Source organism: Ipomoea nil, unplaced genomic scaffold (assembly GCF_001879475.1).
Source record: "Ipomoea nil cultivar Tokyo-kokei standard unplaced genomic scaffold, Asagao_1.1 scaffold0666, whole genome shotgun sequence".
NCBI classification, from domain to species: Eukaryota; Viridiplantae; Streptophyta; class Magnoliopsida; order Solanales; family Convolvulaceae; genus Ipomoea; species Ipomoea nil.
Window position 1 is genome coordinate 991,574 of NW_017617094.1, and position 25,334 is coordinate 1,016,907.

The 25,334-nt window shown below is 38.8% G+C and overlaps 1 protein-coding gene across 2 annotated transcripts; it reads right to left on the reverse strand.

Moving 5' to 3' along the window:
* Nucleotides 1-342: 342 nt before the first annotated feature.
* LOC109174813 (disease resistance protein RPM1-like) lies at nucleotides 343-18,337 on the reverse strand. 2 transcript variants are annotated; one of them, XM_019324052.1, is made up of 3 exons: nucleotides 18,331-18,337; nucleotides 6,046-6,052; nucleotides 343-2,983 (listed from the first exon to the last, which is right to left on the reverse strand). In XM_019324052.1, the coding sequence occupies exon 3, from the start codon at nucleotides 2,925-2,927 to the stop codon at nucleotides 402-404; it is 2,526 nt and encodes an 841-aa protein (XP_019179597.1). In that variant the 5' UTR covers nucleotides 2,928-2,983; nucleotides 6,046-6,052; nucleotides 18,331-18,337; the 3' UTR covers nucleotides 343-401. The 2 variants fall into 2 exon arrangements, with proteins under 2 accessions (XP_019179597.1, XP_019179596.1); XM_019324051.1 differs by lacking the exons at nucleotides 6,046-6,052; nucleotides 18,331-18,337 and having other exon boundaries at nucleotides 343-3,224.
* Nucleotides 18,338-25,334: the final 6,997 nt, after the last annotated feature.

Consider the following 25,334-nt stretch of genomic DNA (forward strand, 5'->3'; position numbering starts at 1 on the left):
GGTATCTTCGTCTTCGGCCACAGACAAAGAAGGGATCTTTGTCTCCGGCGGAGACGAAGTTCTTTTTTTTTTTTTTTTTTTTTTTTTTTTTAATAATTTTAGCTTATTTTAATTAATTATTTTAAAAATATATTTTAAATTTGGTGACCTGTTAGAAAGGGGAAAACCTGCAAATTGGACAAATTGTTTGAAATGGGTTAGTTTAGAGACTTAATTGTTGCTTTTTTGAGTTCAATGGCCTAATTACATTATTGTGTGCGGTTCAATGACTCTAAAAAAACATATATTATTGAAGACTTTTAAATCTATGTAAGACAATATAATTAAATTAAACACAATTGGAACTAACACCTTATTAATTAATTAAAAACTAACACAACTTACATGACCATTAACAAATACTACAATTTCTGACCATTAAGAAAAAATGTCTGCTTACCATGTATCAACTTGGAAGTGTAAATGCTTGGGATGCGAGATATTTTTGCATAGTATTTACCATTTGGCTCTAAAGTTTCCATCAATTTGTCAGCCAATTCATGGAAATGAATGTCCTTAAGATTAGACAAATATTCAATACCTACTGGCACCTGTTCAAGCAGTTCGCAATTACGCACCGAAAACGTTTCGAGATGACGCAATGAACCTTCCTCCATTGTTATCCATTTTAGTGCCGGAAACCCAGAGATATACAGGAACTTGAGCTTTGAGAACTTTTCGGCCTTGAAGCACAATCCTTCCCCTTCATAAGACTTCACAAGAAAAAGAATTGTTAATTTTAATTGATGAAGACGAAGAGGAAGATCAAGTGTAATATCAAGGATCTCATCTTCTGAAGCCAAACAAAGATCTAAAGAGCAAAGATTTGTCAACTTTTTCAAGGACGAACATAATTCTATGCAATCTTCTTGTCTCAGCTTAGTAACTCCTAGTCTTGTTAGTTGTGTTAGCTTTCCTATCTCAGACACTACTTTCTCCCCGGTAGTATCGTTTGCTTGTATATGACACAACTTTTGTAAAAACAATAATTCCCCAACCTTAAATAGAGCATTAAAGCTTGGTATTTCACCATCAATACTCCAACTCCAAAGATCATAACACCCAAGAGAATTCGAGTAACAGAGGAGATGTCGAAGTTTACATAGTTTTGAGAGCTCAGCTGGTAACTCATTCACATGAGTGTACCTCAAATCAAGTGTCTCTAAATTTTGAAGGCATCCAATAGACTTAGGAACGCTTCTCAACTTTGTACCCCTTAAACTCAAATACTTCAGTTGAAACAAGTTAAAAACTTGCTCTGGGATTTCCTCTAGTTGAGAATTGCCTAAATCCAAGACCTTTAGAGGATTATAATAACTTCCCGTGAAGAACTTTGATAACAAAAGTAGCACATTCAAGGTTGAAAGGGGTTTGATGACCAATAAGGAATGAAGATGCTTTTTTGATGAAGTGCTCTTTAGAATTTGGTCATCAAATTTATGGATTGCTAGGCGTCGAAACTTGTTGGACGATTCTATGTTTCGTCCATTAGCAATGGTTGCAAAGTTTTGCTCCACTGACTTAGAAAGAACAACTTCTCGTAAAATGTCATGCACTCGGAAACCCTTAATCTTTTCAATTCTAGTTTTTCTTTCAATTTGGATTAAGTTTCGATGAATTAATTCATCAAGATAGGCTTCAGCGATTTTTCCTTTTACTTGTCCGTTGTTCTCTCTAACAAATCCTTCTGCAATCCACAGTCGAACCACTTGCATTCTTTGGATGATGAAATCCTCTGGGAAGATGCACAAGTACAAAAAACAATACTTTAAATAATATGGTAAATCATAGTAACTGAGAGAAAGTATATTCTTCATGTTCTTCATCGTGTCATTGCCTTCTACTAATTGGAAGTTGAGGCTTTGCTGGAATCTTTCACATTCTTCAATGTCCTCAGTCTTTGTGGCCAACACCCCCGCAATCACCACAATCGCTAGGGGTAAACCACAACATCTATTTAAGATGTTTGTGGTGATATTAACCAAGTGTTGCGGACATGAATCACATAAGAATGTCTTTCTGCAAAACAAAGTCGAAGAATCTTCAGGAGACAAATGCTTTAAAGAGTATACAACACCACGGGTATCATGACATGCTTGGGCACCTAATTCGCTATTCCGCGTCGTGATAACTACACGGCTACCAAAAGCCTGTTTGGGAAGAACACATTTGATTTCCATCCAAGCATTAATGCCCCATATGTCGTCGAAAACAATGATATATCTTCGACCCGAAAGATTCTCCTTGACAAATTCTTTCAATCCAGTAGAGCTCATGGCTTCAAAGTCCAGAGGAAGACCTTGCTTAGTTTGCTGCACAAATTGCTTAATTGCATCTTTCAACAACTCCTTAATCTCGAACGTTTCAGAAACTGTTACCCACACACGATACTGAAAGTGATTTTTTACTTCCGCATCATCGTATGCTTGTTTAACCAAAGTCGTCTTTCCCAATCCCCCAGTGCCCACTACAGCATGAACCTTCAACTCCTCATCGTTAGCAAGTAAGAGATTAACAAGATATTGCTTTGGATAGTGAATACCTACCAGATCCGACTCTTCTACCAAACGAGCATCCCCTCTACTATCATACGGCCTTTTGTTGTGGGCGTGAATAGTAGTCCCCGTAGAGGTTGTAGGGAAGCTTGGCTGATACTGGGAGTTGTCGTTGAGTTTGGCCTTGATCCTTTGCAGTGAAAGAGCAAGCCTTCGCCGGGCTTTCAAGTTCTTGAGGGAAGTGTATATGTTGTTGATTTTAGCGTAGAATCCTCCACCGGTCTGGCCACCTCCAAATCGGAACAGGAATTCGTCAAGAACATCTTCGGTGTCATAAGCCAGCTCCCGGACTATCTTCACCCAGGCTTGAGCTTGAGAATCAATTTCTTCCATCTCGTCTGCAACTCTCAAACCCGCCTTTAGACGATCCAAAGCATTCTTGATGTCTTCTGCGTCTTCTTTGAGCCCTCCCAGCAGTGAGTACTCTGAAACGATCAACGATGACAGTTTTTCCAGAAGAAACTCTACAGCAGCCTCCGCCATTAGTACGGCCAGGAATGAAGTTCAGGTTTTACTTTCACTGGCGATATGATGAATGGAAAGCTAGTCGTCGTTGGCAATGTTTTTTCTTATGAAGTTCAGTTCAGACTTCACAACAAACATTATACAATTATATTATTGAGATGCGCAATTAATGGCCGACGCAATAATAATATAATATCATAGTGGACCAAAACCATAGGCATATATTAAGGCCAATTATATCGTGCACCGCGGTGCATAGTCGATTATACGCCGCGCGTCAAAACGATATCGTTTTATTTAATAAAAAGAAACACAATCTGTTTCGCGTCGTTTCGCACCATTCCGCAAAAAGTAACTCTGTTATTCAGTTTTATTTTGTATATAATGTAGTTTCATTTCGATATAACTACAGTTTAATTTCAATATAACTACAGTTTCATTCCATATTATAACACCCAAATATGTGAAAATATTATTTAATTTTATTTTATATACATCATAGTTTCATTAAAACACACTACATGATCATTTTGATATAACTGCAGCTTCATTACACAATATACACTCAAAAATATGAAATGTTATTCAGTTTCATTTTATATACACTGCAATTTCATTTCAACACACCTACAACTTCATTTCAATTCAATTGCAGTTTCAGTTGATAATATAAAAATAATACGTGAGGCAGTGTCAGTTTAGATACACTGTAGTTTCATTTCAACACAACTACAGTTTCACTTCAATTGAATTGCAGTTTCAGTTAATAATATATAAAATAATACGTGAAGCAGTATCGATTTAGATACACTGTAGTGTCAGTTGATAATTACTACACCAAATATGCGCGCTCCTAACTGAAACGACGCCGTTTAGACCGCAGTGCATGTGCACTGCGGTCCACGATATAACGATTGATATATTAAAGTTTACACGGGGTTAATTAATAACGGTCAGATTGGTCAAAGTACTTGTTAGGTCCCTGTATTATAATATTTTGTTCAATTTAATCTATATACCTTAATTTTGTTCAATTTAATTCCTGTACTTTAATGGACATGGTTAATTAATAGCCGACACAATAATCTCAATGGACTCAAGTAACAATCTTGTATTCTTTTTAAACTTTCTTTTTTACATTTTAAACTTTTTTTTCTTTATAAATATCCAGCTGTGAACAATTAATATAAGAGAAGAAAATTGTAAATATATATGCCAATTATTAATGTCACATCTGAATTATTAATGATATAATGTTGCTTTTCAATTTTTAAAATGTGACATATATTGCCCATCTCCTAATAGGGAAAAGGAGAAATATTGTTGTGAGCGGAAGAAGAACAAACGAAGAAACAAAATTGAGAAAAAAAAACGTGGTCTTCGAATAAGGAATATGGTGAGTAACCACATTTATCTTGCTAATAATTCAGGAGAGGTGCAATATAGGTCATATTTTAAAAATAAAGTGTAAACATTTACACCACTAATATAATTTAAAAGTGGCACTGATAATTGGCATATTTGTGAAGAGTATAAGTTACAATTTTTTTCATATAAGAGTTAATTTCAAAAACGGTTCTTCAAGTATTAACTTTTATCAATTTTTATCATTAATTTTTAATTTGACCAAAATTAGTCACCAGCGAAGAATGAATGGGTAGCTACTAGCTAGCTAGTATAATTTTCAGTTGGATGTTTTCTTACGAAGCTCAGTTCAGAAAACACATGCCATAATTGCCATTATTGAGGTGCGCAATTATTTAACAATTAATGGCAGATGCGATAATGTCAAAGTAACAATCTTTTATACATTTTAATTAGGGAAAATGACACTTTTTCCCCCTATGTTATATACTTATAGCACTTTTTCCCCCTCAATTATTTAAGTGGCTCTTTTTCCCCCTTAAATGTTAAATGGACATATTTACCCTTAAAATAAATATTTCATTTATTTTTATTCTTCAATAAATTATTACTATAATTTGGTTCAAACCAGATACTATAGTAACCAAACCAAAATATTCCAATTACAATTTATAATCAAAACGCGATATTTAGAGTTTATTAAAATCGCGAACTGGAATGGCCGATTCATGTTCCGAACTGAAAAAATAAAATACATTTATTGTTGAATTTAAACTATTTTAAAATAAAAAATAAAATTTTAAAATATAGACAGTTCAAAATCGCGAACGGGATCCGGAACCGCCGGTTCATGATCCAGTTTTTTTTTATTCTTAAATTTAATAAATTGAAATCCAAATATTGGGTTCTAGATCTGAATCATAACTGAAAACTTTTAATTCGATTGCTATAGTATCTGGTTCAGTTCGAACCGAACCGTGGTAATCGCTACATATACGCAATAATTTGTTGGAGAAGTAAAATAAATAAAATGTTTACTTTAAGGGTAGAAATGTCAATTTAATATATTAGGGGGGGAAACCACCACTTTTAAAATAATTGAGGGGGTTAATGTGCTTACATAAATAATTGAGGGAGAAAAAATGCTATAAATATATAACATAGGGGGAAAAAGTGTCATTTTCCCTTTTAATTAACTTTTGTTTTTTTTGTTTGTTTATTATTTATTTTAAATCTCCATTCATGTGAAAGGACAATTAATGGCCGACACATTGATCTCGATCAAATTAAAGTAACATTCTTTTATACATTTTAAACTTTTCTTTTTAAATATCCAGCTGTGAACAATTAATATAAGAGTTAATTCCTTTTCAAAAAAAATAATATATATCTAATCTAAAAACATAATAAGTGCCAATACAAGTTATGTCCTTAATTTTTGTCTCTTTTTTTATATGCTAATAAATATATACATTTTGCTTAACATGTCCACCAATCTTATTATATCTTTTTCCTATTTTTTTGAATGCTACTAGCTCTATTACATTGTAGTATCTGTTCATATACTTTCTCAACCTACTGAAACACAAGGAGCTAATAACGCCTCCACTGAAGCTTGAACTCACAACCTTCCTAATGGAAGTCCAACCCGGGTACCATTGGACCACATAGTCCTGGTATCTTTTTCCTATTTTTAGTTATAATTTTATTAAAATTATCATATAACAATTAATTTAATTATAAATTATATTTAATTAAATATTTATATGAATATTAAATTTTAATTATAAATAATATGTATATATATTATTTGTGTATACATATCAATATATCATATATGTGGGCGTTAGCTTAGTATTATTTGTAAATTATATATATATATATATATATATATATATATATATATATATATATATATATATATATATATATATATATATATATATATATATATATATAGGGTGGGGTTCTAGTGAGGTTTATGTGTTAGGTGAGGTTTGAGGTCAAAATCCCACCCTAAGATGAGACGATCTAACGGCCCAAAAATGATGGCTAGATGGAATTCAAACGCCACGTACGCTGCCTTGTTACTTAATATGTAATTAAGTTGGGGGTAAACAAGTAATTATACTGTTAATTGTGCAAGACAAAGAAGGAAATCCCTTTGTTTACGGGTCTTGACAGTGTAGGGTTCAAAGTTGCTAATAATAAGGAGACTGACGGTTTTGCACACTGGAGAGATTTGGAGCAGACGAACCGACAGCGCCAAACACAAACTCCGACCGGCGACTTCAACAACGGAATCAATGGCTTACGGAACCCCAAGGCGGAGCACCTGGCGTGCGTCGATCGACGCAACGAGCAGACTGCGTAAGTTTTGTTTTTTTTTTTTTTTTTGTGTTTTTTTTAAACACTCTGATTTTTTTAGGAGCGATTGAGTGCAAAATGCAATTGCATGTATGTGTTAGTTGATTATGAGTTAGGGAACCAGAGAATGGTGGGTTTGATTTGGGGAAAAAAAACACTGTGCGTGTAGTTGTTGAAGTCGGCGATTCAGTCGGAATCTGAAATACCGGCAGGGTTGGGGAGAAATAAACGTGAATAGGGGTATATTATTGTGTAGTTTCCGATGAGAACCTCTATACGATAGACGATGGTTGTTCTGTTTTTTTTTTTTTTTTTTTTATGTTTTCTGTTTTTTTTTTTTACGACTACCATCAGTGGAAAACATGGCTGTTTAGTTGCCCGTTTGTGTAGAAGCACGGTGGTGGTATGTTATAATGCACAAATCAAAAACGTGTTGTGAATTGTATGAAATTGGTTGTTTTTGAAACTGTGATGAAAGGGGTTTATAAAACTTATGCAGTGTAAAGAGTATATAATGAGAGGTAGGGATGATGTTTTTCTGCCTGTTTGTGTTATTATTCTGAGCCAATTTGTAGTGGAGTACACCAGTGTGCAAAGGCGTTACATCTGGATGAATCAGTATGTGCATCGCCGGCTACTGTATGAATGCAATGATAAATGGCAACAAATAATAACCCGTAGAACGCTAAATAGATTAAGACACGTTCAGGTGATGTGCACCCAAACAGAAATATAAAATGCCACACGGTAGGGGGCATCCCCGCGACGGTAATAAACCAACTTAACTTTGAAGTTATATTAAAATGCATGTTCGCAAGACACCCGTTATTCGAAATAATATGGTAAATCGAAGGAACTGAATGACACACCTAATCTAAACTGTGCGTTGGGGGGAAGTTAACAAAAAGGGGAATAAAAAATAAAGCAGACAAACGTGTATAGTCATCTATAGTACATATGAATTGTTTTGCAACATTGATGGAAGCATACGTGCAGAAGTGCACAAAAATCCAGTCACCTTGTGCACCGACAACGAACAGTAGTGTGCAAGTGGGATGTGCTGCATGACACTCGGTAGGTGAGTGGTCGGTGCACCGGAAATAAAGCAACTTAACATTGAAGATTTAATAACAGGGATGTTTGCATGACACCCTTTAGTCGAAATAATATGGTACATCAAAGTGACCGAATGTGCAAGACACCACTCAAAAACATATATAATATCCCAGTACCTAACATAAACCGTTCATTAGGCGGGTGTTAACCAAGAGAGGAAGCAAAATAAAAAAACAACAAACGCGTATAGTCGGTTACAAGACATATGGATATTTGTGCAACATCGAAGGAGGGATTCGTGCAAATTCGCACAAAATTCCAGAGACAATGTGCAACGGCAGTAACCTATACTGTGCAAGTAGGGGGTGGTTTCGAAATAGGAGAAAAAGGAATGAAATAATACCACGACCAACTTATATAAAAAACGGATAATATAAAATTATTCCACGGCATAGAAACACAAAATCCAAATAACAAGACACAACAAATCCATTATTGAAACCCACCACCAAATGCCGAATAAAACCAAGTCATTAGTGAAGTAAAAAACATAGCAATGTGTTTAAATTTAAATTTAATCCAAAGAGCAATACGACCCCCTTCGTCATACATCAACGTTGCGCATCGGGCAGGTACGACTATTATGCCCATACTTTTCACAAGTTTGGCATTGGCGTTGGCGACGACCCGACTTTTCAATAGCTAATTCCCTTGTACTTTTGTAACGTTTACCACCACCCTTGTTATTAGAGATTGGAGGAGGACGAACATCAACTTGACCTATTAGTCCCATAAGTTGCATCAAACGACACCACATCTCCAAAAGCTGAAAAATTTTCCTTCGCAATAGGGTCAGCCCCTCAAAAGGCCTAACCGCCTCATCACACGAAGGCGTCCAAAACTTAGTCCCATCGGGGGACACGTCCATAACACACCCTTGCAGCGATTCCGACCGTACTGCACAAACATCAAACAGAAATATACACACAAACACAAAACCAGTCAAATAAAATCGACATGCAAAACATTCCAAAAAAAAAAAAAAAAAAAAAAACACGCTGCTTGCACATATCAAATAACAAAGCATGCACTTTACGAAGTAAACCCCTACCCCCTACAAACCAAAAACCTTCAAAACCAATATAAAATGCAAATGCCATGTACACCGAAATGGACAAAACTAACAACATAATATCCTAACAGCGAACAAAAACCCAGCACACACAAGCCATGTAGTCAGACCACCACCGAAATCCATAAATTAGCAGAACAATCTATAACGAAACACATATGCCAATGGCACTTATTAAAAAACGAAAACATGCACAAATCAAATACCAAAATATGCACTTTACGAAGTAACCACCCATCCCCCACAAAACAAAAACCTTCAAACCAATATAAAATGCAAAATACCATGTATACCGAAATCCACAAACTACCTGGGCAATATCCTAACAGCGAACAAAAACCCAGGACACATAAGTCATAATGTCAAACAAATACCGCAATGCATAAATTAGCAAAACAATTTATAACGAAAAACATATGCTAATGGCACTTATTAACAAACGAAAATCAGAAATACAACTACGACATAAAACCAAACCAAATAAACAATCACTAATCCAAGACCCACGACTGAAATATAAAAATTAAAACACCATAAACAACATCAAACCACAACACCTAAAACGCATGTCATACAAATGGACACATACTTATACACAAACCAAATACCAACCGATGCTTAATTAAAATATACAAGAAACAAACGAAGAGAATCCATAAGCCTTCAAGCAGAGAAATACGAAAAAATTGAATAACTATGAAACGATGCAAGGAAAAATCACAAAAACTAGAAAGTGTATAAAGTTGATCGCTACATCAGATTATAAACGTTCACAATATTTAATTACCATGTATTAAACTCCTTAAAACGAGCAACTTAGCCGACAAACACACCCAATAAATAGGAAAGAAAAATACAAAGACAAAAAAGCCCTTACACACTCACGCGGCAAAAGAAAAAATAAAGACAAAATAAAAATCTGAAAAAACAACAACCATAGATCAACGCACAATCAAAGGCCAGATTTTGACCTTAGACCTCATGTGGGAACATGACCTCATATGATCCTATATATATATATATATATATATATATATATATATATATTTTTTTTTTTTTTTTTTATCACTATATTCAAATATATGATAATTCAAAAATATCATTACTTTAAGAAATTGTGATATATAATTTTAACTAATTTTTTAAATTTGGTTACTTAACAATATTTTAATATTGGGCATAAGTGTTCGCGCATCGCGCGTACAAAATGCTAGTATATATATATATATATATATATATATATATATATATATATATATATATATATATATATATATATATATATATATATATAAGAATTAAGAGTAAATTGTTTGATGCATGTGCTCCATCTCAAATAAAAGCCTAAGCTGATAGTTGGATTGCACGTTAATGGCTATATACTCACACGCCTCCTTAAACCGTAGTCGCACACGCCCTCTCACGTGTGCGGTGGGTTCTAAGCAACTTTGATTGGGGAAGAACAAGAAGAGACACTAATTTTCTCTTACTATTTTCACCATTGTCAATTCTCACAGTCGGCCACCATCATTGAGGAGGCTTTTTCTGACTGTTTTCACCATTGTCAGGATGTTGCTGCAGACACGTGAGAGACACTAATTTTCTTCTCACCGTCGGCCACCATCATCGGGGAGGCTACTGCTGGATGTTGCCTTAGGACGTTGCTCCGGCACTCCTTCGTCGACACCATCATCGGAATGCCGTCGCTGCAGACACATGAGAGACACTAATTTTCTTCTCACCGTCGGCCACCATCATCGGGGAGGCTACTGCTGGATGTTGCCTTAGGACGTTGCTCCGGCACTCCTTCGTCGACACCATCATCGGAATGCCGCACTAATTTTCTTCTCACCGTCGGCCACCATTCCTTCGTCGACACCATCATCGGAATGCTGCACTAATCTTCTTCTCACCGTCGGCCACCATCATCGGGGAGGCTACTGCTGGATGTTGCCTTAGGACGTTGCTCCGGCACTCCTCGGAATGCCGTCGCTGCAGGGTGCTGCTCCCGGCACGCCTCTGTTATTGCCACAATGCTGGGATTTCACCGGGTATGTGCTCCGGCGCATTACCGCCGTCCTACGGTATAGCAATGCACGCCTCTGTTATTGCCACAATGCTGGGATTTCACCGGGTATGTGCTCCGGCGCATTACCGCCGTCCTACGGTATAGCAATGCTCCATGGCCTATACTCACACGCCCCCTCACGTGTGCGGCGCATTACCGCCGTCCTACGGTATAGCAATGCTCCATGGCCTATACTCACACGCCCCCTCACGTGTGCGGTGGGTTCCAAGCAATACATGGACCGGTAAACCGTAGTTGCTTATGAGTGGCGTTGAGATTCGAACCCATGACCTTTGGTCTGGCTCTGATACCAAATTGATGCATGTGCTCCATCTCAACTAAAAGCCTAAGCTGATAGTTGGATTGCACGTTAATGGCTATATACTCACAATTGCAATCTATAATTTTCAAAACTGTTAATTTAGTACATTAATTATTTAATTTTTATCAATTATCGATTAAAACTCACCCGAAAAATTATAATAGTTAAAATAATGATGGTATTTTAGTCTCTTGCATCTCTTTTCTTTCTCCATCATTCCTTCGCCGGATCTACTGCAAATTCGTTGGAGAAGAAGGTCATCAGTGAAAGCCGTGGTGGTGGCCGACGATGCTGGATTCTCGCTGATCACCATCACTAATACAGAATCAGTCATTTGTGTTCGAAGTACCACGGACGCATATGCAAGAGACGCAGATTGTATGTACAATGCGCCTGAGGTAACTTCGGACACATATAGTAGACATGATAGGACGCAGATTGTCAGTTTCGTTTTTAAAAAAGAGAATCTGCGTCTGTTTCGGTCCAGCAACAGACGCAATTCTTAATTTTTTTTTAAAAAAAATATTTGATAAAAAAATTAATTTTTTTATAATAATAATACAACTTTTTTCCTGTACAATATTTAGAGTTGAATATCCATATAAGCATTCTAAATTACATCATGGTCCGGCTAGACCATTCAATGCAGCTGCAAATGAGAGGTAAGGATCTAAAAGAGCACTGGCCACCTGATCAAGTGATACGCTAGCGTATCGTTGTACCTTTCGAGCAAGTACGACTCCTTAGTTACGAGCTTCGAGTGCACGTAAAACTCCAAAGACAAGAATTAAGAAAAACAATGCTTGAATTCTTCTTACTGCAATAAAACAAAGGTGCGTACAATATATAGAAAACTTATTGAATGTAAACAAATTAATCTTTCCTTGCTAGCATGATTCCTTCCTTTTCTGTGATACCATCCAATCTTCTCAATCCTTTAATTATAGAAATAATCATTTGTCATCCATCCAGCCTTTTTCTTCTCTTGATTTGTCATCCTCAAATTAATGTTCTTTCCTTGTATAGTGGATCTTTCATTGTCTGGTTCAGAAGGTTCACGAGCTTGTGTCATGGTAGTTGGCGTAACACTCCCGACCCCATCGGAAACCACCTTGTCCTCAAGGTGTTGGTTGTCAAAATACTTGGCAATGACTGCGGCAGGTTCCCACGTTGCATCAGCAGGACCACCATCGCTCCATTGTGTTAATATCTGCTCTTCCTGCCTTCCATTACGCAACACCGTTCGAGTATCTACCAAAGCCACAGGTTTGGAAACTGGTTTACCATCCCAGAATTCTGTTGGGAGAGGAATGACTGTTGGTAGAGGTGCGGATGTCCGGACCGGACGTAGCAACGACACATGAAACACTGGGTGTATCTTTGATGTTTCTGGCAGCTTTAAACTATACGCTACAGCCCCAATCTTTTCAATAATTGGAAATGGCCCATAAAAACGGCATGCTAACTTTTGAGATTATCGTTTAGTCACTGAGTGTTGACGTTATGGTTGGAGTTTTAACAGGACTTCATCACCTATTTGAAACGATACGTCTCTACGCTTGGAGTTTGCCCGTTGTGTCATCCTGTGTTGCGCATCTAACAGATTGGCCTGGAGTTCTTTTATCAGTCCATCCCTTTCCACAAGCATTTCGTCAATTGTGGCAATTTTACTGGCATTTGCTGTGTAGCGTGGGATTGTGGGTGGTGGACAGTCATATAGTGCTTGAAAAGGAGTCATTTTGAGTCCCTCATGGTAAGTAGTATTTATACAATATTCATCCCAAGAAAGGAAATCGTACCAGCGCATCGGGCGAGCATGTGTAAAAGCTCGGAGGTATTGTTCTAAGCCTCGATTAACCACCTCTGTTTGCCCATCAGTTTGGGGGTGATATGTCGTGCTTCGTTTGAGTGTAGTTCCACTAAGACGAAAAAGCTCTCTCCAAAAGTAGCTCATAAAAATCACGTCACAGTCGGAAATGATTGAGTCTGGGAAACCATGCAATTTTACCACCATGGTTGTGAACAACGCTGCAACTTTTGGCGCATCAAATCCTGTTGGCAATGGACCAAAATGAGCGACTTTTGACAACCGATCAACCACCACTAATATGACAGTGAATCCTCGAGATGAAGGTAGATGGGTGATAAAATCCATTGTAACTTGCTGCCACACCATATCTGGGACTGGTAATGGTTGGAGAAAGCCTGTAGGCGGTTGAGTGGAATATTTTGTGTGCTGACAGGTAACACAAGAAGCCACAAACTGCCTAACTTCGTTACGCATATTGAGCCAAAAGAATGTTGTTAACAGTTTTGCCAACGTCCGTTTAACCCCTGGATGACCTGTTGTTGGTGCCGTGTGGAATTCATGCAAAATACTATTCTTGAGGTTCGAATGGTGGCTAATAAAGTAACGATTGTTGTGGAAAACTATATCGTCATGAACCATGAAAGGATGCAACAGTGTACCAGCACGTGCTTTAGTGTGTAGAGCTCGAAGATCCTCCAAAGATGCATTTTCAGCTCTAATATCATCAATCAGGAACAATAATGGTTGGCAAAAAACAGAGAACATGGTAGCTGCCCCATCATCCTCCCAGGATTCCACTCGTGACAAGGCATCCGCTTCTTTATTTGTGGTTCCTGGCTTATATTCAATGGTGAAGTGGAACCCTAATAACTTCCGAATATAAAATTGTTGATCTGGTGTGTGTACTAATTGTTGCCACAACTCCTTGAGACTACGGTGTTCGGTTCGTATGATGAAAGAACGACCTATCAAATATTGACGCCATTTATGCACTGCCTCCACAATGGCATAGAGCTCGCGATGATAAGTTGAAGCCGCTTGTAATCAGGATCCTAGCTTTTTGCTGAAAAAAGCTAAGGGTTGGTTATCTTGCATGAGGACTGCACCCACCCTTGTGATTGAGGCATCGGTTTCCAGTACAAATGGTTTTTCAAAATCTGGCAATCGCAAAACAAGGGCCGTGGACATAGCATGCTTAAGGGCCAAAAAAACCTTGTGTGCTTCCTCTATCCATGTGAAAGCATCTTTCTTCAACAAATCAGTGAGGGGTGCAGTAATGTGAGCATAATGACGTATAAAACACCGGTAATATCCCGTCAACCCAAGAAACCCACGTAATTGTTTAACAGTCTTTGGAGTTGGCCAATTGTTCATGGCAGCTACCTTTTCCTCATCTGCATGAACTGCCCCTTCACTAATAATGTGTCCCAAATAGTCTACGGAGGTCTTGCAAAAAGAGCATTTTGTGAGTTTCATATAAAAAAATTCAGCTCCCAGAGTCTCGTGTATGATATGGAGGTGCTGCACATGAAGCTCCATGGATGGGCTGTAGACCAAAATGTCATCGAAGAAAATGATGACAAATCTTCGTAAGTAGGGAGAGAACAGACGATTCATTGTGGCCTGAAATGTTGACGGGGCATTCGTGGCATTACTAGAAACTCATAATGGCCTTCATGTGTCCGGAATGTTGTATTGAAAATATCTTCATCGTGCATCCTAATTTGGTGATACCCTGCTCGAAGATCAAGCTTAGTAAAATATTTAGCACCACCAAGCTCATCAAACAGTTCGTCAACGGTGGGTATTGGAAATGATCCGGCACTGTAACTTTGTTTAGGGCCCGGTAGTCGACACAAAACCGTGTACTCCCATCCCTTTTTTTGACCAACAACACTGGTGAAGAAAACGGGCTGAGACTTGGGCGGATAATCTCTTGTTCGAGCATGTCCCGAACCAACTTCTCTATTTCTGTCTTTTGATAGTGGGGGTAGCGATAAGGACGCACATTCACTGGTTTCGTATCAGGTAACAGATGGATTTGATGGTCGGTTTGCCGTCGAGGTGGGGGGCCCGACGGAGTCTGAAACACAGTTCTAAATTGTTGTAGCACATTCTGAATTTGAACAGGAACGTCATAAGGGAATTGAATGTCGTCGTGCACTGAGGAGCTGGTTGTGTGCAAAAATAACTCGTAACCCTCCATGATTTCATTTTCTGAGAATAACGCTTGCAGGTGATGAAAAGAAATTTGTGTGGGCAACAATGGTTGGTCACCTTGCAACAAAATATTCTGCCCCTGCCAAGAAAATTCCATGGTTAGTTCGGAGTAATCATGTGTTATCTTTCCAAGTTCCTGTAACCATTGAACACCGAGGACAACATCAGGTCCTTGAATGGGTGGAACAAAAAAATTGACAGCAAATTCATGGCCCTGCAGCTTCAAAAGGGTTGATTTGCAGAGCATATTACATGCCAAAGAATCTCCATTGCCAATGTAGACCCGAAACGGTTTAACAATAGTGAGGGGAAGAGCTAGATTTTCAGCTACGGCGGGCTGAATGAAATTGTGGGTGCTTCCACCATCAATGAGGACTTGCACTTGACCATTTCCTATGAACCCCATGAGACGTAATGATCGTGGCGTGACCGAACTGGATAGAGAGTTCAAACTGGAAACGTCCCCGGTCAAAAGCTGCTCATTAGATTCCATGGCCTCCTCAATGTCTTCCTCGTGTGCTTCAAACAAGAGGAAACGGTTGGGGCACTTATGATTGCGGGACCACTTCTGATCACAACTAAAACAGAGGCCCTTCTCAATTTTCTCTTGGCGCATAGCTGGGGTAATATGTTTTACCGGTAATGATAAGGGTGTATTTCTGTTTAAATTTGAAGGGTTTTGAATCTGGGCAGTTGGCTGGTGTGGTTGTGGGTTATGTGGAACTGGATATGGGGTTATTTGGGAGGAGTTTGGGTAATGGCGTCTTTGTACTAGCAAGGCCGTAGCCCGTAGTTCTGTCTGGAAATCAGTATGTTGTGCCTCAACCTCATGTGCTAAAGCAAACGCAGCAGTTAGTGATGCTGGTTTGGCTCGCATAACCTCCCTACGGATCAGCGGTTTCAGTCCATGAACATAGAAATTAAGACCGGTGCTGGAACGTTAGTTACCTTGTTCAACAACTTTTCATATGCACTACGGTATGCTCCAACCGTCGTAAGCTATGTTAGTTTTGAAAGTTGGCCAACGAAATCTTCAAAATGAGACGGATCAAATCGCAACTTGACTTGAGTTGTAAAATCTAACCACGAAGTCAAGAGACGGTTGTTCTTCATCCAACGGAACCATTCTGAGGCCTCTCCTTCCATCAATAATGATGTAACCCGTAGTCGTTGTTCAGATGAAATATTATTGTATTCAAAATATTATTGAGCCCGAAAAATCCATCCGTCGGGGTCAGTCCCTGAGAATTTTGGAGGATCAAACTTGAGGCAATTTGGCTTGTTGTTTGAGTCGGGAAAAGTAGTGTGATGACCGATGTGTGGTGGATCCAACATGTCTTGTTGTGTGGGCATGGATGGCATTGATATGCTCATATTGTCCATGGTCTGCTGAAGTTGATGCATGGACCGTTGCAACGCCTGTGTGCTATGATGTGTAAAAAGGGCTTGTTGATTCAATTGTTGCTGCAAAGCAGAGATAGATGCTTCCCACGGCTGTTCCGAAGGATTCTGGTTACTACCTTCAATGTCAACTGGGGGGGTTTGAGTGGTGTTTGAAGTTGACATGGTGGGTAGGCAAAAAAAAAAAAAAAAAAACGAGAGGTGAGGACAAAAATGAAAGCACCAATTGATACGCTAGCGTATCGTTGTACCTTTCGAGCAAGTACGACTCAGTTACGAGCTTCGAGTGCACGTAAAACTCCAAAGACAAGAATTAAGAAAAACAATGCTTGAATTCTTCTTACTGCAATAAAACAAAGGTGCGTACAATATATAGAAAACTTATTGAATGTAAACAAATTAATATTTCCTTGCTAGCATGATTCCTTCTTTTTCTGTGATACCATCCAATCTTCTCAATCCTTTAATTATAGACATAATCATTTGTCATCCATCCAGCCTTTATCTTCTCTTGATTTGTCCTCCTCAAATTAATGTTCTTTCCTTGTATAGTGGATCTTTCCTTGTCTGGTTCAGAAGGTTCACGAGCTTGTGTCATGGTAGTTGGCGTAACACCAAGCAATTAATGAGTGAGTACCAAAAGCAAGTAGCCAAAGGAAGGTGATGTAAGAGAAATAAATAACACTATGGCATACATTCAGACATATAAGCATATCTCAAACTCCACATACGGATTGATAAACAAGTCTAAAAATATGTGATTTTTATAACCCTCAAATTACATCTTACCAGGTGACCAGTGTGAGCACTAACATTCCCACCTTCATGATCACTGCAAGGCAGGGGATAGTTAGATGTGTAATATTGAGCTTCATAAGTTCATGCACATACTAACAATTGAAAAAATGCTTCATTATTCATCAGGGAAATGACAAGGCATTCCAAGGAAAAAAATGGCTTACATGTAAATTCATGGTTGAAATCATATTACATATCAAAGCAATCAAACTTAGGAATATAATACTACAGATCAAAGAAATACCTTATTTATATTCTTGCAAGCATTTCTTCTCACTATGAAGCTTATGACATTTATGGAGATCTGCCTCGTAAAGATATAAGTTGTGCTTCTCATTTGTCCATCTTGTACAATCACCCTAAAGTGGAAATGCAATGATCATAAATCAGAAAGCCACAAGGAAATTAAACCTTTTAGATCTTAAACCCAATTTCTTTACAAGAGTCTTTCATAGGATAATTATAAGTAGCAGATAGAAGAGCAATCTGTAAGCATTAAGAGAGCATATGACGAGTAAATACTAAATAATACATACAGATCAACTTGCCTATAAAATAAATAGAATACAATAATTTCCCTCAAGATCGCAATTACTGTGACCATCACATAACATTAGCTTGTAGATTAAAAGTATGCATATACATACCAGACAGGAACAGCACCGCCTACGGAAATCTCTTCAAATCCATGTCCTTAGTCGTCTCCGCATTTGGAAGCCCGGCCCCCAAAACTCCAAGAATCCCTTCGTTGTCTCTTCCACAGAAGGCCAAACAATAGGACCTCCCTCCGTGGGACTAAACATGCAGATCGTCGTCGCCGTGGAGGTCGTGAGGATGAGAATGCGATAGAGACGACCTGGAGAGATGGGGCGAGGATGACCGGCGATGACCTTGCGATGAAGACGATGGAGGCGGAGAGACGACGAAGCGAGAACGACAAAGAGACAATGGAATTCGAAGAAGAAGATGGAGGAGTGCGGCAGAGAAGAAGCGCAGCGGAGGGCGTAGTGGCTGTGGGGTGTGGGGAAGACGACGAACTGGGTGTTTTATTCAAAAAAAAGTCCTAACAATCTGCGTCTGAAACATCCGACGGACGCAGATTACTTTAACGCGTTCACTATCTGTGTCTGAAGCTCAGAACTTCGGAAGCGATAGTCCTTCTAAATACGCAGCTTGAACAAGAGAAAGAGTTATATTCCTTTCTCAAAGTCATTCCACCCTCTTAGAACACATAAGGAAATTCTCATGACTCATAAATGTCTACGGGTGTATTGTTAATTTCAGTACTTGACTTTAAAAACTAATATTTTAATTCTGTAACTATGCAATTTTTAACTCATTTAGTCCTCCTGGCCAGTGCCTCAAAGGACACTCTTTTCGCCCTTCAACGCCAATCTACTCCTTTCGCCATTCAACGCCATGATCCGTTGCATCTTTCGCCAGTGCTCGCCGTAGACGGTGAACACCATCTCCTGTTCCTTCCCGGTGAAGAAGTTGAGCACGATGTTCCGATTGTGGGACCTGAACTCCACCCCCTGCGTGTGGAGCTCCTCTTTGGCCAGCTCCGGTGAGATTGTCGCCGAATTTCTTCGCGTACTAAGTGAGATTGCGGTGGTTTCGAATCATCCCTTTCTTGAAACCACTTCCCTTTCGGCGAAGCATAAAGATAACAATGGCAATTTATTTTGTTAATTAATGACAAGAAAGAAGAAGGTCGCTTGAATTAGACAGCGAGTAGGTGCAAGGAAGAAGAAGGTGACTTTAATTGACTATTTTGCTCTCATGAATAAATAATTCAAAAAGGGTTAAGTTTTTTCGGCGATATTTGGCCGGTGATTTGACCGGAAGGACTAAATGTGTTAAAAATTGCATAGTTACATAACTAAATTATTAGTTTTCAAAGTCAAGTACTAAAATTAACAAGACTCCAACAGTTATAAGATTAAAAGTGTAATTTTCTATAATAATAATTCTTCGCCCTACACAGACGGTGGTGGCATCATTAGGTGTAGCCAGTTTCTCGACAACAACACTACCTCGTATTTCAGCTTCGGTAACATTCATGAAGCAATTCATAGCCCATCAAGCAGCTCCAACAAAGTATGTTTTCGTCGAAGTACTACTTTTTCTCTGGCGTTCACGGGCGACCTTCTTCTCTGACGAATTTGCAATAGATCCGACGAAGGAATGTGGGAGAAAGAAAAGAGATGTAAATTGACTAAAATACTCTCGTTATTTTAACTATTACAATTTTTTGGTGACTTTTAGCCGGTAATTCGGCCGGAGTGGCAAAAATTGATAAAAATTGAATAGTTAAAGTACTAAATTAACAGTTTTGAAAGTCATGGATTGCAATTAACAAGACCCCCAATACTCATAGGACCAAAATTACAATTTACTTTCCAGAAATGATCCTTAGACTATTAACTTTTATTAATTTTTATCTTCAACTTTTAATTTAACCAAAATTAGTGCCTTAACTATTGATTTTGTTTCAATTTTGGTCATTGCATTAAATCTCACTTAGATAGGTGTTAAATTTGAGGACAAAAATGTAAAATCAAATCTTTTGCCATTTTTTTTCCTAATTTCTTCTCCCAAGACCAAATTCATTAACCAAATGTTTTAGGGAAAATGTCACTTTTTCCCTCAAAATTATATAGTGCTGTCAATACGGGCTAGCGGGGTGGGTCGGGCCAAAGCCCGGCGGGCCGCGGGCCTAAACGAGGCGGGCTAAAAAAGCCCGCTCCTAAACGGTCCTAGGTTTGACAGGCCCGACCGCCCCGCCAATGGCCCGCGGGCTAGGCGGGCCCCCGCCCAAAACCCTTTTTTTTAAAAAAAAAAATTGTGCATCAAACATCAAACTAATTACTCCCTCTGTCCCATTTTGCATGTCTTACTTTCCTTTTTAGTTTGTCCCAAAATGTTGTCCTCTTTCCAAAATTGAACATCACCATCATTCTACTTTTTCCCAAATTACCCTTATGACTTTTGCTTTTATTTCCAAAAGTGAAAAAGTGAATGGCATAATTGGAAAATATATAACATTTACTTTAATTCCTTAAAAAACGTGCAAAAAGCAAATGAGACAACCAATTCGGGACGGAGGGAGTAAAATAAATTGATACATAAGTCATAACTCACATGAAACATAATAATCAAACATAAAGTTCAAAGTTCATAGTTTATCAAACATCAAACTAGTCACAACTACAAAGTCCAAAAATATTACACATAAAAATAATTTTAAAGTGCAAATTTTATATAAAAATGTTTTATATAAAATAAAATAAAATAATGGCGGGTAGCCCGCGGGCCCGGCGGGGCGAGCTTGGCAGGCCGCGGGCCTAAGCGGGCCGGGCCAAAAAAGCCCGCTCCTAAACGGTCCTCTATTTTCAAAACCCGCCTCCTACCTAAGTAAGGGCGGGGCGGGGCGGGCCGGCGGGCTAAGCCCGTTTTGACGGCTCTAAAATTATATGCTTATAACGTTTTTTCCATCTGAATTATTCACGTATCCACATTAGCCCCTTCAATTATTATAAAAGTGACGGTTTCCCCCCCCCCCCCCCTCCCCCCCCCCCCCCCGATATGTTAAATGGACATTTCTACCCTTAAAATAAATATTTTATTTATTTTTCTTCTTCAACAAATTATTGCTTATAAGTAGGGATGATCACGGTTCAGTTCGAATTGAATCGGACACTATAGCAATCAAATCAAAATTTTTCGGTTATGATTCTGAACCAGAACCCAATATTTGGGTTTCAATTTATTAAAATCGGGAACTGAAAAAACTAGATACTGAATCGTGAACCGTGAATCGGAGGTTCGAATCAAAACAATTACTACATTAGCTTAAAATTAAAATTATAGTATTTGTAAATATTGTATGTTCTCTTTCGCATTTATTCTGATTCTCACATATAAGTATATATAATCGCGATTTGGTTTTGTTTTTGAATCGTCGGTTTACGATTTCGGATCTAATTTGAACTGCTAGTTCAAACTTTCTGTTAAAATTATTTTTTATTTTTAAAATATTCTAAATTCAACAATTGGTGTATTTTATTTTTTTCAATTCAGAAGAAGAACTGGTAGTTTCGGTTCGCAATTTTAATAAACTCAAATATCGTGTTCCGGTTCTAAATTGTCATCAGAATATTTCTGTTTGGTTGGTATAGTGTCTGTTCGGTTTGAACCAAATCGTAGTTATAATTTGTTAGAGAAGAAAAATAAATAAAATATATATATATTTTAAGACTAAATATGTCTATTTAACATATCAGGGAGAAACTGTCACTTAAATAATTCATGGAAAAAAATGCTACAAGTATATAACACAGGGAGAAAAAGTGTCATTTTCCCAATATTTTTCCATTTTATTCCTCATTTCTTCTCATCCGCTAATAGACAAAATCAACTATGCTCTCCCTATTTACTTTCTATTTGATTCACAACCACTTCTGAGATTGAGATTTTTTTGGTAGGGAGGGCGGCCAGCCATGGATCCGTGTCTTTTCGTGCGAATTAACATTAGGAATCTAGCGTTAAAGTTTCCGGCAAAGCTGAGGACGTCGATGGACTCTTGTTACTGTAAAATCAAGCTTAGTGCGTGGTGGGTTCACGCCTACTACACCTTGAAAAAAATCCAAGCTTGAAAAGATGGTGGAGAGGTTGAGCAATAAGGAGAAATCTTAAAGATTGAAATTTTTGCCGGTAGGAGTGGAAATGGGTGTGGAATTTTAAAGAGCGCAAAGTGGTTGGGGAGCGCGGCGATAGCGTTGGATTTGAAGGGGTTGGAGAACAACGCGAGCAGTAGCCAGAGGGTGTGTGTTATAGAACTGGTGGGTTGAAATTAAGGGTTCTTCTATTGCGGTTCTACATCTTAACATTTTTTTTTAAAAAAAACCAAACTGCATCATAAATCATAGCAAACCAGCAATACAACTGGGTGGAAAACCATATATCCCACACACCAAGGACAGATGATGAAACAGTCGCCCGTGCAAGCACATGAGCAACACATGATTCCCTGACCTTTTGACATGGTGGACTATGTTCCCAATGTCACAAGCAATCAACCGACATTGCTTAATGAGAAGACCAACATATGAAAAATCTGCAGACAAGTAGTTACAGCTTGAACAAAGGTTCAAGCAATCAGATTCAACAATTACATGAGACATATGACTATTCTTTAACCAAGTAAGAGCCTCCTTGAAAGCCATCGGTTCAGCAACATAAGGGTCTCGTGTGCATTGTAATAAGCCTGCGTAAGCTGCCACAAATTGGCCTGTACGGTCTCTAATGACTGCACCGAACCCCACCCCATTCGACAATAGAGAAGCATGAACATTACATTTAAGCTTTCCAATAGGGGGGGGGGGGGGGTGACCAAGCTACTGTAGAGCTTGTTGTATGGAGAAGCTACGAATGCGAGGTGATATATGCTTGGCGCCATGCAGAAACAAAAGAATCAACCTGGTGCATTATCATATCCATAGACCAAGCCTTCTCATTCCACATCATGTCATTTCTAACCTTCCATAGTGTCCAAAAACGAGAAACCATACTTGGTCATGATCATGTATATCCAAAACACTCTCAACTAAGTCGAAAGTAGATCGGCCACAAAAAATATCAGCCACACCTCAAGCCCGACATGCCTCAGGGCATTCACAAAAGATGTGGGTAACTGACTACACCATACACATTCTTAACCTGTATTATTCTTGGACCGAAGAACCCAAAGGCCAATATTGTTAATTGATATCAAATGGAAGGGGATTAATTTAATTTTTTTTTTATATCAAATGGAAGGGGAACCCAAAAATAAAGCACAGCTATTAACATGTTTGACGCCAAGTTGGTATACTGTCCATATCGATCATCTTGTAAGATGCCCATGAGATCAACTGGCGGATTGTTGAGGATATGGATACCTTGGGGAGGCCCTTGGCGTTAACTGCCAGTGCGTCTGCTAGGAAGTTCTGTTCACGGAAAATAGGGAGCAAACTCCATGCATTAAAAGCTCTTCACTCATGGATGTAAGCCGCTACAAGGTTCTGAACAACGTTGTTGGAAGACTGGTTCCCGGCAACACTTTCAGAGAGCTCCTTCGAATCAGTTTCAAATATCACATTCCTGAAGCCTAGGTGGTTTGCCAGTTGTATGCCCTTTAAGAGAGCCCAAGCCTCAGCTTCCAATGGAGAGCAGATCCCGATGCTGTACGTGTAACCGGCCAACCAAGAGCCTGAATCATCTCTAGCGAGTACTCCTCCGCAGCCTGCTCTGTTTGTCTGGAGATCAAAAGAGGCATCAACGTTAATCTTAATAGCCCCAGCTGGGGGTCTCGTCCAACAGAGTTTATACCAAGAACTCAGGAGGGGTGTTCTGGTTTTTCCAAAGGCTTTAGAAGCTTCCTCAACCTGTGTTTTTATCCATTCAACTTTGAAGGAGAGTGTTTTCTCCTGGTTGTTGAAGACCGCATCATTTCTCCACCTCCAAATTCACCAAAGGGTGATTGCGAAAAGGGTAGACCTATTAGAGGGATGACTACTTCCACCACTTCTTTTGATGCCTAGATACAGCCAATCCTCAAATGACAGATTTGGAGACGACAAAAGACAAGGGATAACAAGATCCAGAACCTCCTTGGCTGCTGGACAGTCCCAAAGAACATGTTGTGTGTTCTCCGTCATGGTTACACAGCGAATACATTTGTCACAGTCAGAGAGACCCCTCTTATATCTATTGCTACTAGTCAAGATTTTTCCATGCATCGCAGTCCAGATGAATATACAAATCTTATTAGGAACTTTTAGTTTCCAAATACTCTTCCACTTGACGTCATTGGCCATAGTAGGAGGTCTTAAAGCTGCATCATACGCAGAGCTGATGGAGAACTTACCAGAGGATTCATGGCGCCATCCTAGCGAATCATTGTCCTTAGGGTCATTGCTAATTATTACTGCCGCCAATTGGTCTAAGATTTCCTCTGGAAGTAAGTTATTGAGCTGGTTCCACCGCCACCCAATGTTGGGATCCCAGTAGCAAGAAACTAATCTGTAAAGCTCGGGAAGGGGGATTGCTTCGGAAAGGCGAAGTCTTAGGGAGGAGTTATCCAACCATTTGTCGATCCAAAATAGGGTGTTATTGCCATTGTGTACCACTCTCTTGATGCCATCTTGGAGGATATGCTTGGAGCTTAGAAAGCCTTTCCAGATGGGGAACATGCTTCTTTTTGGTTGCCAAAGTGATACATCGTCACTGTTAACTGAGTATTTGGATCTCATCAACTGAGCCCACAAACTACCTTTTTCATGTAGCATTCTCCAGCCAAGTTTAGCTAAGAAAGCTTGGTTCATTTCCTTCAATTTCCGAATGCCAAGTCCACCACACTGTTTACTTTGAGTGACAACATCCCAACTGACCAAATGGATTCTTCTTGAGCCCTCTGAACTACCCCACAAAAAGCCTCGAATTTGTTTCTCAATAGAGTCGATGATCCCAGCTGGTAAAGGCATAGTCTGCATTGAATAGTATGGGATTGCAGAAAGAACAGATTGGGCTAGCACCTGGCGGCGAGCAAGGGAGAGTGTTCTTGATTTCCAGCCTGCTAATCTGGATTGAACTCTTTCAAGGACCCCTGAGAAAGCTTGTTGTTTTAGTCTACCCTGGATTGAAGGCATCCCCAAGTATTTGCCTGGATCTTCCACCTTAGATATACCAATGAA

What these genes read in the sequence shown, in the direction of transcription:
- LOC109174813 (XM_019324051.1), bottom strand. Translation starts at nt 3,077, where the DNA reads ATGGCGGAGGCTGCTGTAGAGTTTCTTCTGGAAAAACTGTCATCGTTG.